The 17738-nt window shown below is 43.0% G+C and overlaps 1 protein-coding gene across 1 annotated transcript in view; it reads left to right on the top strand.

Moving 5' to 3' along the window:
- The window catches only part of ADGRB1 (adhesion G protein-coupled receptor B1), a 380456-nt gene that overhangs the window by 323997 nt on the left and 38721 nt on the right, over positions 1–17738 (top strand). Inside the window, exons 22-25 of the mRNA XM_087958904.1 lie at positions 883–952; positions 2405–2471; positions 7465–7550; positions 13711–13809. Coding sequence (XP_087815030.1) covers positions 883–952; positions 2405–2471; positions 7465–7550; positions 13711–13809 — 322 coding nt within the window. The remainder of the gene's footprint in view (positions 1–882; positions 953–2404; positions 2472–7464; positions 7551–13710; positions 13810–17738) is intronic.

The raw sequence follows: 17738 nt of genomic DNA on the forward strand, positions 1-17738 counted from the left end.
TCGTAGTGTCCCTGGGTCACATGACTCCCCCAAAGTCCATGGGGGAAACCAGATTCACTTAACAACTGAGTTACTGACTTAACAACGGCAGTGATTCACTTAACAGCTGTGGCAAGAAAGATTATAAAATGGGGGCAAAACCCACTTAAAAAATGTCTTGTTTAGCAACATAAATGTTGGACTCCCAATATTGGTCGTAACATCCATCCATACGTACCAAGAAGGGGCAAAATGGATTTAGAGGAGGTGATAAGGGAATTAACAGATAATCAGAGTTGGAAGGGACCTTATAGGTCATCTAGTCCAACCCCCCGCCCAAGCGGGAGACCCTACACCATTTCTGACAAGTGGCAGTCCAGTCTCTTCTTGAAAGCCTCCAGGGATGAAGCTCTCACAACTTTCAAAGGCAACTTCTGTCCCATTGTTGATTGTTCTCACTGTCAAAAAGTTTCTCCTTATTTCCAGGTTGAATCTCTCATTGATCAGCTTCCATCCATTATTCCTTGTCTGGCCTTCAGGTGCTTTGGAGAATAGCTTGACCCCCTCCTCCTCTCTGTGGCAGCCCCTCAAATATTGGAAGGCTGCTCTCCTGTCTCCCCTGGTCCTTCTCTTCCCTAGACTAGTCAGGCCCAGTTTCTGCAACCATTCATCGCATGTTTTAGCCTCCAGTCCCCTCATCATCCTGGTTGCTCTTCTCTGCACTTTTTCTAGAGTCTCAACATCTTTTTTATAATGTGGTGACCAAAACTGGATGCAGTACTCTAGGTGTGGAATACGAGTACTCTTGTTCTCAAGGAAATTTCTTGTCTGCTTCAACAAATCTTGGTGCAACTATTTTTTTTTTTAATCGTGTCTCATGACATTTTCACTGATTCTCTTTAGGTCTCCCTGCCTTGGTGGTTGCAATCTCTGTGGGATTTACTAAAGCCAAGGGCTACGGCACCAGGAACTAGTGAGTAAGCAATTCCTCCTTTCCCTTTTTTGAATAGCAATAGGAGTAATTCAGATTTGATACCCGGTAGGATTGCCATTGAGGAATAGTTATTTATTTCTATTTATTTATCTGATTTGTCGATTGCTTACAAGATAATAGGTATAAGTATAAACATGAGTAAGAATACAGGAAATAGGTACGAATAAATGGGGACAATAGGACAGGGACGGTAGGCACGATGGTGCACTTATGCACGCCCCTTGCAGACCTCTTAGGAATGGATATTCTCTCCCTTCTTTTCCTTCCTTCCTTCCTTCCTTCCTTCCTTCCTTCCTTCCTTCCTTCCTTCCTTCCTTCCTTCCTTCCTCCTACTCCCTCCCTCCCTTTTCTCTCCTTCCTTCCTTCCTTCCTTCCTTCCTTCCTTCCTTCCTTCCTTCCCCTTCCCTTTTCTTCTTCCTTCCCCCTTCCTTCCTCCCTCCCTCCCTCTCCCTCCCTCCCTCCCTTTTCTCTCATTTCTTCCTTCCCCTTCCCTTTTCTTCTGCCTTCCCCCTTTCTTCCTTCTTTCCTTCCTTCTTTTATTTTTTATTTTATTTATTTATTTATTTGATTTGTCAATTGCTTACAAGGTATTAGGTATAAGTATAAACATGAGTAAGAATACAGGAAATTGGTACGAATAAATGGGGACAATAGGACAGGGATGGTGCACTTATGCACGCCCCTTACAGACCTCTTAGGAATGGGGTGAGGTCAATAGTGGATAGTTTGAGGTTAAAGGAGTGGCGGGTTAGAGGATGGAACAACAGAGTCAGATAGTGCATTCCAGGCAATGACCACTCTGTTGCTGAAGTCATACTTTCTGCAATCGAGTTTGAAGCAGTTTACATTGAGTTTGTATCTGTTGTGTTGCTCTTGTTTTGTTACGGTTGAAGCTGAAGTAGTCATTGACTGGTAGGACATTGTTTTTATTTATTTTATTTGGTTTGTCAATCGCTTACAAAGATAATAGGTATAAGTAAAAACATAGTTATGAATACATGGATACATATAAGAAAAATAAAAGAAACAATAGGACAGGGATGGTAGGCACGTTGGTGCGCTTATGTGTACCAACTTAGCAGATAATTTTGTGTACTACACTTAAGTCCAACCGTAGGCAGTGTATTTCTAGTTTGTCCAAGCCCCAAATCTCAAGCCTGGTGGTGTAAGGTATTCTGTTGTGAGCAGAGGAGCATAGTACTCTTCTCGTGAAATACTTCTGGACTCAATTGTATTAATATCTGATATACAGTGCAGATTCCAGACAGATGAGCTGTATTCAAGTATTGGTCTAGCAAAGGTTTTGAATGCTTATATGTATCACTTATTCTCTAGGCAGTCTTCTCTGTGCTGCATCTTAGGAGAAAACTCATGAGTTCCATTGTTTTTCTTTGCATGAGCTAAATACTCCTTTTCTTCTTCCTTGCCTAGCTGTTGGCTATCTTTGGAAGGAGGCCTGCTCTACGCCTTTGTGGGACCAGCGGCCGCCGTGGTTTTGGTATATGACATCCCCCCCTTTTGAATATTTCCCCTCTCTTATGTATGTCTTCCACATTCCTGAAGAAGTTACAAAGCCCATGTTCTAGGATCTTTGCTTTCCTCTCGAGATGAACTATGGAGTACTACATGAACTATGGAGATGAACTACACTCACGGAGTGTAGAAGTCCTTAAATTAAGGTCATTTTTTTTAAAAAAAAAAAAATCTGGATTAATCCAGAACGGGAAGTGCCATGGGTAAATTTGAAAAGTTTGCTGTGTTGCATTTTTCTTTTTAAGTTGGGTGGGTTAAGAACCGAAAGAGAGCAGAGAAGAGCAACAAAGATGATTTAAGGGACTGGAGGCTAAACCATACAATGAACAGTTGCAGGAACTGGGAATGTCTACTCTAACAAAGAGAAGGACTAGTGACATGATAGCAGGCTTCCAATATTTGAAGAGTTTTCATAGAGGAGGATCAACCTACAGTCCAAACCAAGGACAATATTGTCAAGGCGAGATCTAACCTAGAACCAAGGAGAGATTTTCTGACAGTGAGGATAATTGATCAGTAGAATGGATCACCTTCAGAAGTTGTGGGAGCTCGATCGCTGGATGTTTTTAAGAAAAGGCTGGATAGCTATTTGTATAGGGTTTCCTGCTTCAGCAGGAGGTCAGGCTAGAAGACCTCCATGGTCCCTTCCAACTCTGTTATTCTGTTATCTGAATTCACCCGGCAGAAGGGAAACCTTTTTGAATCTCAGCAACACTCTGATGAGAAGGAATAAACTTTTTATGGATGGGATTTTTTTTTTTAGAATTTAGAATGATGGATACATGTTTCGGGAGTAATCAAAGATATTTGTCATTAAGTCGGTCCCTTTTCAACTACAAAACCAAATTGTACCATATCTCTAGCTTAATGCCAAGTACTAACCATTGGGGCATTTTTTTAAAAAAAATAAGATGGTTGAAAGGAGCTACAAACATCACCAACTGTGATTTTCAGCAATCCATCATATTATATATATAATATATTTCACACACACACACATGAAATACCACTCACACATCATCACAAGCTCTACAGAACCATAAAGCCAACAAACTTGAAATTTGGCACATATGTTCCTCTTGGCTTCTAGGTGCTCACTAAGAAAGGATTTTTCAAAATGACCATCAGAGCATTAGTATTTCGTATATTATTATTATTAACACGCTCTGATGCTAAGGAGTTCTACTCCCCCTCCCCACCTGAAAAGAAATCTGTTCCAAATGCAAAACACAAGCAGAGGAGAGGAATTTCAGTTTCATCTTTAGTTTCAGAGCAGCAACCAGCTTTAGTACAGAATAGTTGAGCTAGGCCAAGCCTTGGCTCCTTGCTGTCTCCTTCTTGCTCGCACAGCAAATACTGTTTCACTTTCCAAACAGCCCTCAACTCTCTCACACACTGATAGGATGCTAGCTAGATGAATACCAATGGATGCTGGTAGGCAGAGACAGATTTTTTTTCTCTCCTTATTTTCCTCCCAAAAAAACTAAGCTCGATCACATAGTTTTGTAGCAAAGCATGGGTACAGAGCTAATTTTACATAAAATTTAATAAAACTAGGACAAAGTTTAATTGATCCCTTTAAAGCAATTGCAGAAGAGAGCGGCCCTGAACGCTATTGCTTATGTTAATTAAATAGAGCCTCCAGGGTCAGTGGCAATATACCTTGAACTAACTGCTAGAGAAATATCTGTTGAGAAAATTAAACAGGGGGCTATAAATGAGAGGGCCTATATTATTGGGAAATTATTTCCCTGGAATGCAAGAGAAGAAATGAGCTGTAATTTTATTTTCCTTGCTAGACTTTGGTCATGGGTCTAACAGCTCTTCTATGTGAAGCTACAGTCAGGCCAAATTGAAAGGGTTCCAGCTATTGTACAACTAGTAAAATAAATGAATGTAAATAACATAAAGGCTATCAAGGAATTCCTGAGGACTTCTTCTGAGCAGTATGCTTGGAGTAGCTCTTCCTTAGGACAGGGATGTCCAAATTGTGGCAATTTTAAGACTTCTGGGACTTACCAAATTTGTAGAGGATACTAAGCTGGCAGGAATAGCCAACACCCTAGATAATAGGCTCAAGATCCAGATGGATCTTGACAGACTGGAACTCTGGGCCCTATCTAACAAAATGAAATTCAGGTAGAGAAAAGTAAAGTCTTACATTTAGGCAAGAAAAACCAAAAGTACACATGTAGACTGGGTGAAACCAGGCTTAATAGCAGGAACGGTGAGAGAGATCTTGGAGTCTTAGTGGACAACCAGCTAAATATGAGCCAGCCGTGTGCAGCAGCAGCCAAAAAAGCTAATGCAATCCTAAACTGCATTAACAGAGCGATACAATCGAGATCAAGTGAGGTACTAATACCACTCTATAAAGCCTTAGTAAGATCACACCTAGAGTCCTGCATCCAGTTTTGGTCACCACACTATAAAAAAGATTTTGAGGCTCTAGAAAGAGTACAGAGAAGAGCAACCAGGATGATGAGGGGACTGGAGGCTAAAAGATATGAAGAACAGTTACAGGAACTGGGCCTGGCTAGTCTAGTGAAGAGAAGGACCAGGGGAGACATGATAGCAGTCTTCCAATATTTGAGGGGCTGCCACAGAGAAGAACAGGTCAATTATTTTCTAAAGCGCCTATAGGCCAGAACAGGAATAATAGATGGAAACTGAAAAAAGAGAGATTTAACCTGAAAATAAAGGAGAAAGTTTCTGACAGTGAGAACAATCAACCAATGGAACAGAAGTAGCCCTCGGAAGTTGTGGGAGCTTCATCACTGGATACTTTCAAGTAGAACTTGCACTGCCATTTGTCAGAAATGGTGTAGGGTCTACTGCTTAGGCGGGGGGTTGGACTAGATGACTTACTAGATCCCTTCCAACTCTGATTATCTGTATCTAATTCACCTGCCAGGCAATATGCAGATTATAACCAAGTATAGCAAGGAGACCTCTGTACCTAGTTCATATTACCAAATAAACCTGTTTTCTAGGTTTTAGCATGAGCCCCGATCCCTAAAATACTCAAATCGAGTTGTGGCTGTACCCTAAACTAACCAAGATCAAAATTAAACCATCTTTGCATCTTGGGTGAAGGCATCTGCTAGGACATCAGCTGGCCAGGTTCAGCTTCTGAGCCCTTCAATGAAGAGGACACCTCCATTTTGATATGAGATGGTTGTCAGGCTTCCAAGTAATAGATCCACTGCAAACAAAAACTCCCAACTCTTTGAAATTCCTCAAAGAATAACTTTATTGGAAATATATTGGACACATATCTGGTGAAAACCAACTCTGAAGGACCCCTTAGTTTTCACCTAATTCAAAGTAAAAGTTTTTTCCTCAACCCCAAACAGTCACATGGCCCATGGTAACATCACTCTTCCTTCCTCCGGCCAGGTGTGAGAACATCCTTGCTTCCCAAGAGAAAGTATTTTATTTTGACGACACAACCCCAGCTATCTCTAACCCCCTCCCCGCAATCACTATCCCTCAGCTCCAAGATGGCTTCAGCCAGACCAGCTTCAGGGTTGACAATGGTTTTGCTTGTTTATTTGGTAATATGAGCAAGTTACAGATATATTCTCCTTGCTATACTTGTTTATAATCTACATATTGGCTGGCTAGGGGATTCTGGGAGTTGAAGTTCACAAGTCTTACAGTTGCCAGGCATGAACATCCCTGTCCTAGGACATGAGTGAAGTTAGGTAAAGGTAAAGATTCCCCTCGCACCTACGTGCTGGTCGTTTCCGGCTCTAGGGGGCAGTGCTCATTTCCGTTACAAAGCCAAAGAGCCAGCGCTATCTGAAGACATCTCAGTGGTCATGCGGCTGGCATGACTAAATGCTAAAGGTGCATGGAATGCTGTTACCTTCTCACCAAAGGGGGTCAGGGGTGGGATTCAAATTTTTTAACAACCGATTCTGTGGGCATGGCTAAGTTGGTGGGCATGGCTTAATGGTCATGTTATTGGCTGGGTGTGGCCAACTCAACATCACTCACATCGAGGCATGCATCTCCTCGCCTGGCCTCTCATAACTGTGGGATGCTGCAACAGTCGTCAGTGTGAAAAATGGTCACAAGTCACTTTTTTCAGTGCCATTGTAACTTTGAATGGTCACTCCACACAAGGAAAGTACCAGCAAAGGAGGGGGAAAAAAACTCCAGAGAAGTTCCTGAGACAGGAAGTCTAGTCCTGCCAAGAACGTAATAAGGGTTAACGGAGAGGCAGTTTCTGTAAGCGACATCAGAATGTTTCCTTCCTGCCTTCCTTACAGGATTAGGCCAGTCATTTCTTCTAACAACCGGTTCTCCGAACTGCTTAGAATGTTAACAACTGGTTCTAGCAAATAAGTGCGAACCGGTAGAATCCCACCCCTGAAGGTAGTCCCTATTTTTCTACTTGCATTTTTACATGCTTTCGAACTGCTAGGTTGGCAGAAGCTGAGACAAGTAACGGGAGCTCACTCCATTATGCGGCGCTAGGGATTCAAACCACCAAACTGCTGACCTTTCTGATCGATAATTTAGTATCTTAGCCCCTGAGCCACCTTGAATGAAGTTAGCCAGATACAAAAAGTCTTCCTTTACTCAAAGAAATACAGAACTCCTACAAACAAGAAAACAAACAAACAAACACACACACACACACACACACACACAAATACAAACACTCAGTGTTCATCTGCCAATTAATATGCTTTGGAACTCTCCTGAAAAAAAACAAGTATTGGTTGGGCTCTGATGTTTGTTGTCATCGAACTCTCATCATAGAAAACAATGCTGAGATTCAAAAATGGTTCAGATCCACTGACTTAGCTACAAACCCAGCTGGGACTCTCAGGTCTCTTCCTCTCCAGCAGTGCTAGTCTAAGCATCTGGGGAAGATCTGGAGGACTTTATGCATCCAACCTGTCTAGGTGTCCAAGTCAACCTTTCTGTTGTTTCTCTTCCAACAGGTAAACATGGTTATTGGCATTCTGGTGTTTAACAAACTTGTGTCCAAAGATGGAATAACAGATAAGAAACTGAAGGAACGGGCAGGGTAGGCGTCCTATCAATCCTTCCTTCTAAGAAAACAAGCAAAAAAGTATATTTTGAATGTAGATATCTTGCAAAGTCACTTTCGATAACCAGGCAGGAATGTTATGGCAAGAGAGAAGTGGTGGTTTGGGGAAATAAAAGCTTAAACTAGCTCTCTGAGCATCTTCTTTCGACTTGTGGCATGGAAGGAGCATGGAGTGGCACCACTCAGCTAAAGGGGCATAAATGCAACAGAAATCTCTTATACCAAAGGTCTCCAACCTTGGCAACTTTAAGACTTGTGGACTTCAAGGTTGGGGTCCCCTGTCTTATACTGTATGGAGACTTTCATGGTTGTCTGAAAGGTACTTTTTTTTCCAAAAGGCAACTGGACTTTTTGGTTTTTCTTTGAAGACGTTTCACTTCTCATCCAAGAAGTGCCTTCAACTCTGACCGGATGGTGGGGAAATGGGAGGATTTGTTTGTTCACCCCAAGGATAAAACACCCAGACACAAACAGAGCCATGTAGTACATGCAGTACAATGTAATGAGCCATGTGCTGATTTATACCTAGGGGAAACAAAACAACCACTTCACAAACGCATTACACAACGTAGGAAAACAAACCAACCAGGAAAAGATTGAGCAGTCCATCTGCATTTCAAAGACAAAGGCAGCTCTTTTGAAGACAGCAAAGTCCACATTTTGGACAGAGAGGATGGATGGTTTGAAAGAGTGGTCAAAGAGGCCATTTATGTCAATATTTAACAGACCTCTCTCAACAAAGGAGGAGGGATATGACATCATATATCTCATTTCTACAACACAATCCTTTCAGAAGTTGCAAGAAGGCTCCACACACCCATTTGCACTACTCAGGTGATCCTGAGGGCACAGAATAAACCTCAATGACTCTCTAAAAGAATTAAAATGACAAGCTGTCTGCAAGGAGTATCAGTCCTTCCATTCCCAACCACCCAGTCAGAGCTGAAGAAGCTTCTTGGATGAGAAGCGAAATGTCTTCAAAGAAAAACCAAAAAGTCCAGTTGCTTCTTGAAAAAAGGACATTTGGGCTCTTAAACTATACTGAGCATCAAGAATATATAAATCAGGGACAATGATGTGCCTCTGGGTAAAGATATTATGAGTCGCCCACATTTAAAGTGAAGGATAATGGTATCTTTCCATTTCACTATTTAGAGAAACTAGATTAAAAAGGTCTACTTTCACCCTTGTTTCTGAGGGATCTTTGGCTTGTGCTCAAAGAGGGATGTACAATCAATCCAACTTTGAGATCTTCTAACCTAATTGTGACTCTCCTTCTGAAAGGTGCCGAACTAACCATCAAAGTTGGCCAGAATACCATTTCTGGTTCCGTAGAGGATGACATTTAGGGCAGAAGAATGGGTTCTTCTGCCCTAAGGTCCTTGGTGTCCTTGGTGTCCACTGAGCTTGGTGGTTTTCTTGCAGACATTTCATTATCAAACCAAGGCATTGATGATGTTCCCTTGTTTGGTCATCAAATGTCTGCAACAGAAACCATCAAGCTCAGAGATCTCCAAGGATCCCACAATTCAAATCTGAGCTACAAATATTCTCTTCTATTGATCTTGTGTTTCGATGGAACTGTAGTTGGAGATGTTCTGCTTGCTCTACTCAATTCCAGATCATTGAAAGGCCGGCAGTAGACCAGTTTTTCTCAATTCTGGCTATTCTGCATGGACTTCAACTCCCAGAATTCCACTACCAGCATGGCTAGCTATGGAATTCTGGGAGTTGAAGTCCACACATCTTAGAATGGCCAAGGTTGAGTAACACTGAATGAGATATAGGACATATCATTCAACAGATATGGAGAGAGGATGTACAGAGTTAGGGTTCCCTGTAGGTTGCAAACATAGTGTTGCAGCAAAGATGTTTGAGATATCAGACACACAGAGAGAGAGAGAGAGGGGGGGGGAGAGAGAAACACACACCATTTCACATCCTTAGACTTTTAAGCACAAAAATGCATCTCAAGGATTTCCCAAGGTGAACCAAAGCACCTGACGTTTCTTTCCTGGAACCAACTCAAAATCTGGAAAGGTTCTTCTGAACATTATTCCTGAATCATTGGTGTTATTTAGGTCAGGTTGATTCCATGTTCCATTTAATGCTTCTGCAACGATGCACACATGCCACAATCTTAATATAAATTTGCAAATCCTTTCATATCAAACGGGGAGACAAGAGAAACAGGAACTAAAGCAGATTTTCTTGTGCAGATTCAACTTGGGTTATCTCAGGCACATGCCAGAGCCAACCCATTGTTTTCAAAGGCGGGTAGTTTCTAGAATTGCTTTATGGGCAATGCTGTCCTATTCAAACATCTGCAAAACCTTTAAATTAAATCCTGTTTTAGCTGGTTATCAATTGTGCTGAATAAGTGTTGAAAATACAGGCGCTTAGGAAAGGGAAAAGAGCTGTTTTTTTTTAAATGATGGCTTCCCTTTACGTTAATTTCTTTGTTCGCTCATGAACCTGCTTTAAAGTTGTGCTTTTCAATGTGCAAATGAACTTGTGGGTGCATTACCTGTGAAAAACATGCCTGTGGGGGGTTAAGAGCCATGTCATCCCTGGTCATTGAACTGGTGAACTTCAGCCTGGAGGGATTTTTTTTTTCCAAACTACGTTGGAAAGTAAGAAGGGAGTAAATTTTGGAAGCAGCTTACAAGAGGTGTAATTATGCATTGCACCAAGTGAAACAGGATGTCCGACCACAATCAAGCCCAACATTTCTGTTGCCAAGGAAAGCTTGTTTGTTAAGTGAGTTTGCCCCATTTTACAACTTTTCTTGTCACGGTCATTAAGTGAATCACTGCAAGTTGTTAAATGAGTCAAATCACCGTTAAGCAAATCTGGCTTCCCCCTTTTACTTTGCTGGTCAGAAAGTCTCACAAAGGGATCACGTGATTTCCCCAGGACACGTCATAAATAAGAGTCAGTTACCAAGTGTCTGAAGTTTGATCCCATGACACTACCATGGCCGTAAGTGTGAAAAACGGTCATAAGTGTTCTGACCAAGGCTTCCAAGACCGTAATTACGCACACACTTATTTTAAAAACAAGTCTTGTTTTATTGCAATGCTGGGAATTATTTTCATTCCTAGCTGGTAATGAATCTCAAACTGTCCCTCGAGATAAGCACCCACCTTTCTTCCCTGTGAAGTGCTGCCAATAACAGAAGTGTCCAATGAACTAGAAAAAAAAAACCAACCAAAGTACAAAGAGCTTCAAGAATGAATCTGAACTGCACGAACGACTTTGCTTCCTGCGAAGGTTTCATCATTGAGAGAATATACCATAAATAATTAAAAAAAAACCGACTATAATAATCTGATAATCCATAGGACGCTTTATTACATAAGATACCACAGTATAAGATACTCCTAACCTCAAAAACCATTTTGGGAGAAAGGGGACACTCCCTTTTAGTAAATACAGCTTATATAGGTTTATCATAATTACATGGTTACATAACACTTCCTTTTTTCCATACATAGAAGTTATAGAGGTTGTCATAAAAATGACATGGGTGTTTTTCCATAACTCCTCCCATGCGTCCCTGGAAGTTCCCCAACTTTCTTCACTTCACCATTTATCTTCAGATTTTCTGTTCTCTACTTAAAAGTTTACACAAGAGATCATCAATATCCCTTAATAATGTCAAGACGCTCCATTAAACTAAGCCAAGGACATATTATTTTGCAACCAGACAGGACATTAGCAAAACAACCAATTTCCTAACTGTTCTGATCTCTAACAGGTCACATAAAGAACAAACTTCAATCTTGCTCTTTATATTCTTAAGTGAATAAGGCAAATTTCCATATATAACAATCCACTGTTTGTCCTTTGATCATCTTTGATCGCCGTTACACCTGAGACTTTCCATTAAACTCAAGCAAATAACGCAGCTACATCATCACAATCTGCAAAACAAGCATCACTAAACACTGATCTACCCCCCCCCCCCCATATATAACAGTCATCTTTGGTTGTCCTTTATACCTTATGGGAGAGACAATCACCTCCCAGCCTTAATCCTGAGTTGCCCCCTCTGCTTCAGCTGCATCTTGCCTTCTGGCAGCTCTGTGCATACACGCACTGGTGCACAGGCTCCCCTTGTTCCTCTGCCTCGCTGCTGCCAGACTCCAAAGGCTCCGGAGGCAGCACCCCACTCCCAGGTGGTCCTGGGCCCATCTCCGCATCGGATGCAGGACCCTCATCCGAGTCCTCTCCAGATTCCCGGACTGGTCCCCGTTCTTCCCCACTGTCTGCCTCCGCTGCCACCTGCACCGACTGCCAGCAAACCACAACAATAAGTCACTTTTTTTTCAGTGCCATTGTAACTTTGAAGAGTCACCGAATGAAGCGTTGTAAGGGGAGGATTATCTCAGGTAATCCTCGACTTACAACACTTCCTTTAGTGACTGTTCAAAGTTACAATGGCTCTGAAAAAAATGACTTATGACCCTTTTCCCATGCTTATGACCGTTGCCACATCCCTGGAGTCACCTGCTCAAAATTCAGGCTCTTTACAACTGGCTCGTATTTATGATGGTGGCCATGATGTCCCCTCTCCGGGGTCACGTGATCCCCTTTGGCGGGGGATTTTCTGATCAGCAACGTTAAGGGGGGAAACCGGATTCACTTAATGACAATTTGTTTAAACTCGTTTAAACGATGGCAGTGATTCGCTTAATGGCTGTTGGCAAGAAAGGTGGTTAAATGGGACAAAATTCACTTCAGAAGTGTTTTTCTTGGCAATGGAAAAAAAATTGGGGTGGTTCAATTGAGGTCGTACATCGAGGACCAGCTGATCTCGGCCAATCAGGGAGTCCCCTGAAGATCCTCGTGGTCTCGCCACATAGATCTGGTTTAAATGAGCCACATGAGCCACACCAGAGCAAGATGTTGGGTGATGGAAGCCACGGGCCAAGCTGAGCTCTAGAACTTTCCTTTGTGGGCCTCCAAGGTCTTCTTTTCTATCTCTTCATGTTCCGCTATCAAAGCCAGGTTCAAAATTTGGGGGGGCAACTACATGATGAGGTCTCAATTCGGATGGTCAGGGTTGTCTTCTCCATACTTTCCAACCCACTGGGTTCTGTCCAGGTTCTTTGACACAGCTCGAGACCTCTTTTTGGGCAGGAGGGGAAAGGGTTGTGGCTGATGGTTTCCTGGGCCTGGTAATGTTACTGTTGAGAGTGTTTATCCTTCCCTGTCCTGTTATCTGGTTTCTCTCTTCCTTTCCCGCTCTCTTTCGCTCTTTCTTTCAAGCTTCTGGGATTTGGGTTGGGGGTTCTCATTTTGTTCAACTTTCTCCCTCTATTCTTTTTGTTGAATATCCTTCTGCCCTTTCTTTCCTCCCTCTCCTCCCCTTCCCCTTTCTCCTCCTTCCCTCCCTCTGACACACTTCCTTCCTTTACTACGTCACTCACTCACTCACTCACACATTTCCTCCCTCCCTCTCAAACATTTCCTTCTTCTATCCTTCCTTCCCTCCTTCCTTTCTCCCTCCCTCCTACTCACGCATTTCCTTCCTTCCTCCCTCCCCTCCCTCTCACACATTTTCTTCCTCCATCCTTCTTTCCTCCTTCACACATTTCCTTCATTTGCTCCCTCCCTCACACATATTTTCTCCCTTCTTCACTTCTCCCCTCTTTCCCCCTAGCTTCTTCCTTCTTTCTTCCCTTCCTCCCTTCCCCTCCCTCTCCTTCCTTCCTTCTTTCCTCCCTTTCACATATTTCCTTCCTTCTCTCGCACATATGTCCTTCCTTCCCCCTCCATTTGCTCCCTCCCTCACACATATTCCCTCCCTCCCTCCCTTTCTCCCTTCTTCACTTCCCCCTTCTTTCCCCCTAGCTTCTTCCTTCTTTCTTCCCTTCCTCCCTTCCCTCCCTCTCCTTCCTTCCTTCCTTCCTTCCTTCCATTTCTTCCTCCTTCACATATTTCCATCCTTCTCTCACACACATTTCCATCTTCCATCCTGCTTTCCCCCTTCTTTTCTCCCTCCTTTGCACATATTTCCTCCCTCCCCTTCTCCCTCCCTCCCCTGCCCCCCCTATCACCCCCTCCTGTTCTGTTTGTGCTCACGAGCAAAGTGTTTTGTTTCGTTTCAGTCTTTTAATTTTAATTGCAGTCAGATGGCCGTTCCCCTTTACGGCATCACGCTCAAATGTTCCAAGTGTGGAGTGGTGTCTTCTCCCGACGTTTCGGCCACAGCCACCAGTAACGCCATGTTAGTTCCTCTAATTTCAACTTCCTTTCTTTTTTCTGATGAGGAGTATTGATTGATTGGAGTTAGAGGTGTCTTCCATGCCGCTTTTCTACCTCTGATGTCCTTCCTTCCCTCCCTCCCTCCCTCCCTCCCTCCCTCTTTCCTTCCTTCCTTCCTTCCTTCCTTCCTTCCTTCCTTCCTTCCTTCCTTCCTTCCTTCCTTCCTTCCTTCCTTCCTTCCTTCCTTCCTTCCTTCCTTCCTTCCTTCTAGTTTTTTTCTTGTTCTTCCCTTGGTTCACATTCAGGTGTCAAATTTGTTAAAAATCTATCCCTCTCTCTATCTGTAGCTTAAAATCCAGGACCTTTTGCAAGACAAAAAATTAAATACCTGTAACAGGTAAATCCTCAACTTATAACCACAATTGAGCCCAAAATTGATGCTGCTGAGCAAGATTGTTATTAAGTGAGTTTTGTTCCATTTTACAACTTTTCTTCCTGAGTTTGTTAAGTCAGTCATTGCACTTATGAAGTAAGTAACACTGTCATTAAGTGAATCTGGCTGTTGTGGCCCACCAACAGAGCTGGCGGCAGATTCAGACAGTGAGGAGTTTGGGGAGGAACATGGGCCAGCCCTGGAATCTGGGGAAGGCTCTGACAAGGGCTCTGCGTCGGAGGCAGAGATGGGGCCAGGGCCATCCATCCGACAGTTATCAGCTGCCTTCAGAATCAGAGATCAGTGGGGCAGAAGAACAGCTGGAGCCTGTTCTCAGTATGTGCATGCGCAGAGCAGTCAGATGAAGGGAACAGCTAGGAAAAAAGGGTTGACTTGGGAATAAAGGCTCAGGTGGATGGTGAATGGCCCCTCCCATAGGGAATAAAGAGGAGCGAAAGGGGAGTGGTGTTTGCAGGAGACAATGAGTTTGTTTAATTAGTGTGAAGATTTGTTTGTGACTCCTTGCCAAGTCTTTTCTGCTACAGCGTTGCGCTTGGAAGCTATCGGCCTGGCAACTCTCCAAGCCCGATAAGGTCTGTGATTGTAATTCACCCTTGAAAGACGGTTTGCCGGGACGTTGCTGGATGTGAATGAGAGAAATTCACATTAGCCTAAATAAAAGGGGTTTTGTCAGGGCGAGGAGTCTGCTTCATACTTTTGGAGAAGCCCAGATCAGAACACTGACTTCCCCATGGACTTTGCTTGTCAGGGGGCACAAAAGGGGATCACGTGATCCTGGGAACCTGCAACCATCAAAAATCATCAGTTTCCAAGTGTCTGAATTTTGATCATGTGCTGCAAAGGTCGTAAGTGCGAAAAATGGCCACGTCACTTTTTTTGCAGTGCTGTCGTGATTTGGAATGGTCATTAAGCAAAATGGTTGTAACTTGAGGACCACAGGGTCATGTGATCCCCTTTTACGACCTTCTGACAAGCCAGGTCAATGGGGAAGCCAGATTCACTTGACAGCTGTGCTACTGGCTGTAGCGATTTGCTTAACAACTGTAGCAAGACAGGTCTTAAAATGGGACAAAGCTATCTTCACAACTGCCTCGCTTAGCAGCAGAAATGTTGGGCTCAATTGTGATTGTAAGTCAAGGATGACATTCTCTCTCTCTCTCTCTCTCTCTCTCTCTCTCTCTCTCCCTCTCTCTCTCCCTCTCCCTCTCTCTCTCCCTATCAGAGTTTGTTGCAGAAAATCAAATCCAAAAAGCACACACAGATAACTGATTCAACAAGATTCATTAACTTCTTTATATACAGCACATAATAACACATGAAGTAAACGTACAATACCAATAGCAGATTCTTTCAGCGTAGTAGCAGTTACAGGCAGAACACAAGCAGAGGAGGGAACAGAAGAGAAGAGTTTCGGTTTTGATTCAGAGTTGCAGGCTAGTTTGCAGCTTCAGAGCTCAGAGCTTAATACAGAGCCATGCCCAGGCCCCTTCCAGTTTCAGTTTCCAAACAGTCCTCACTGGCTGACTTTGTTACCATGCCTCTGCCAGTTCATGAATATTCTGACACTCCCCTTGATTGGAATAGAGATGCCTACGATATTTAGGGGTTTTGCAACTCCAAATGGTCATTTTTCTGCAAGGGTTGAAATGTGACCTCCCCAGAATCTGCCTTACACCCCTTTTGTCCCCTGCCCTCCAGAGAACCGCTTAGTCCCCCCCCCCTCCCAAGAAGACACCGAAACCTTGGGGTTAGCTCTGCTCTCTCCCCTCCTTTCTTGTTCTTCCATGTTTTGCCTCCATCTGGCTGCTGCTTCCCCATTTCATGCCTGGAACCATCTCCTTGTTTCCTCCTTAATGCCATCGGATGACTCATTGGTTTGTGTTTTGCTTGATTCTTGCTCCAAACCAGCGGTACCTACAAGGGTTGATCCCAAAAGCTCAAAACTCTGCCCGTTTTTCGATTTGTGATGAGGTTTTTTTTTTTTTGGGGGGGGGTGACTATTCCGAGTGCTCAAGTCTTCACTGGATGGTTATCCTCCTATCTGCCACAGAGTCGGTCCTTCTTCTCAGAAGGTATCTGCTAAATGTAAATAAACGATGTCTAGTCTTGACTCTATTTTACACCACTTTCTCCACTTCTTTCCACGCCAACTTTTAAAGCTTTCTCGAAACCATCTGCCCTTGATTATATCTCTGTAACCAACCTCTATTCGGCCATCTCCTTCCTTCCGTCTCACATCACCTCCTACATTCTCTTCTCTTCCTTCCTTCCTTCCTTTCTTCCTTCCTTTCTTCTTTCTTTCTTTTTTCCTTCCTTTCTCCCTTCCTCCCTCTTTCCCTCCCTCCCTCTCTCCCAATCCTTCCTTCCTTCCTCCGTTTCTTCCTCCATCCATCATTTCTATCTCTATCTATCTATCTATCTATCTATCTATCTATCTATCTATCTATCTATCTATCTATCTAAATATTTGCTTCTTTCTTTCTTTTTTCCTTCCTTCCTTCCTCCATCCATCCATCCATCCATCCATCCATCCATCCATCCATCCATCTATCTATCTATCTATCTATCTATCTATCTATCTATCTATCTATCTATCTATCTTTTTTCCTTCCTTCCTCCCTCCTTCCCTCCCTCCCTCCCAATCCTTCCTTCCTTGCTTCCTTCCTTCCTTTCTCTATTTCCATAACTAGTCCTGTTTGTTAGAACCTCAAATAGTTGATAATTCCAGCTCCCAGCTGCCTGGGGAATTCTGGGAATTGAAGCCCACATGCCCTAAACTTTCCAAGGTTGTGAAACACTGCCCTAAGAAAATTTAACTCTGATTTCTATCTGTCCTTATCTAAGGAGGCATCACCATCATACCTTTAGTATTTAGTGCTCCATCGCTGGTGGTTTTCAAGAAATGATTGGAGAACCATTTGTTCAATAAGGACTCTTGCCTTGGGCAATGGGTTGGACTAGAAGACCTCCAAGGTCCTTTCCTGCCCTATGATTATACTAAAAGACCAATAAAATCCACTAATCAAGGAGAGAAGCAACCAAGAACTAAGGAGAAATTTCCGGACAGTTGGAACAGTGGAATGGTTTCCCTCCAGAAGTTGTGAATGCTCCAACACTGGAAGTTTTTAAGAAGAAGAGATTGGAAAAAAACATTTTGTCTGAAATGGTGTAGGATTTCTTGCCTGGACAAAAAGTTGGACTAGAAGACTTTCAAGGTTTCTTCCAATTTTTTTTTATTCTGCTTTCCATCTTTTGGGCTGTATGGATATAAAACATTCATTCAATAACATCAAATAAACCACTCAAACTCACATTTGAGTGAAAACCTCAAACAAGTTACTTGGCTTTCTTCTGTCCACTTCTTAGAATTGCTAATGAATCACAGCTTCTGAGGTGGTTGGTCTCCATTCTAAGTATCTCACGTATGGGGTCTCCAATGGCATCCAGAGGTGACCTTCACTCTTAACGAATGTTTAACGTAAGCCAGATCAGGCTAT

This window comes from Notechis scutatus, chromosome 3 (assembly GCF_049901735.1).
Source record: "Notechis scutatus isolate UNSWTSFEM ecotype Mainland chromosome 3, rNotScu1.2, whole genome shotgun sequence".
In the NCBI taxonomy this organism is placed as follows: Eukaryota; Metazoa; Chordata; class Lepidosauria; order Squamata; family Elapidae; genus Notechis; species Notechis scutatus.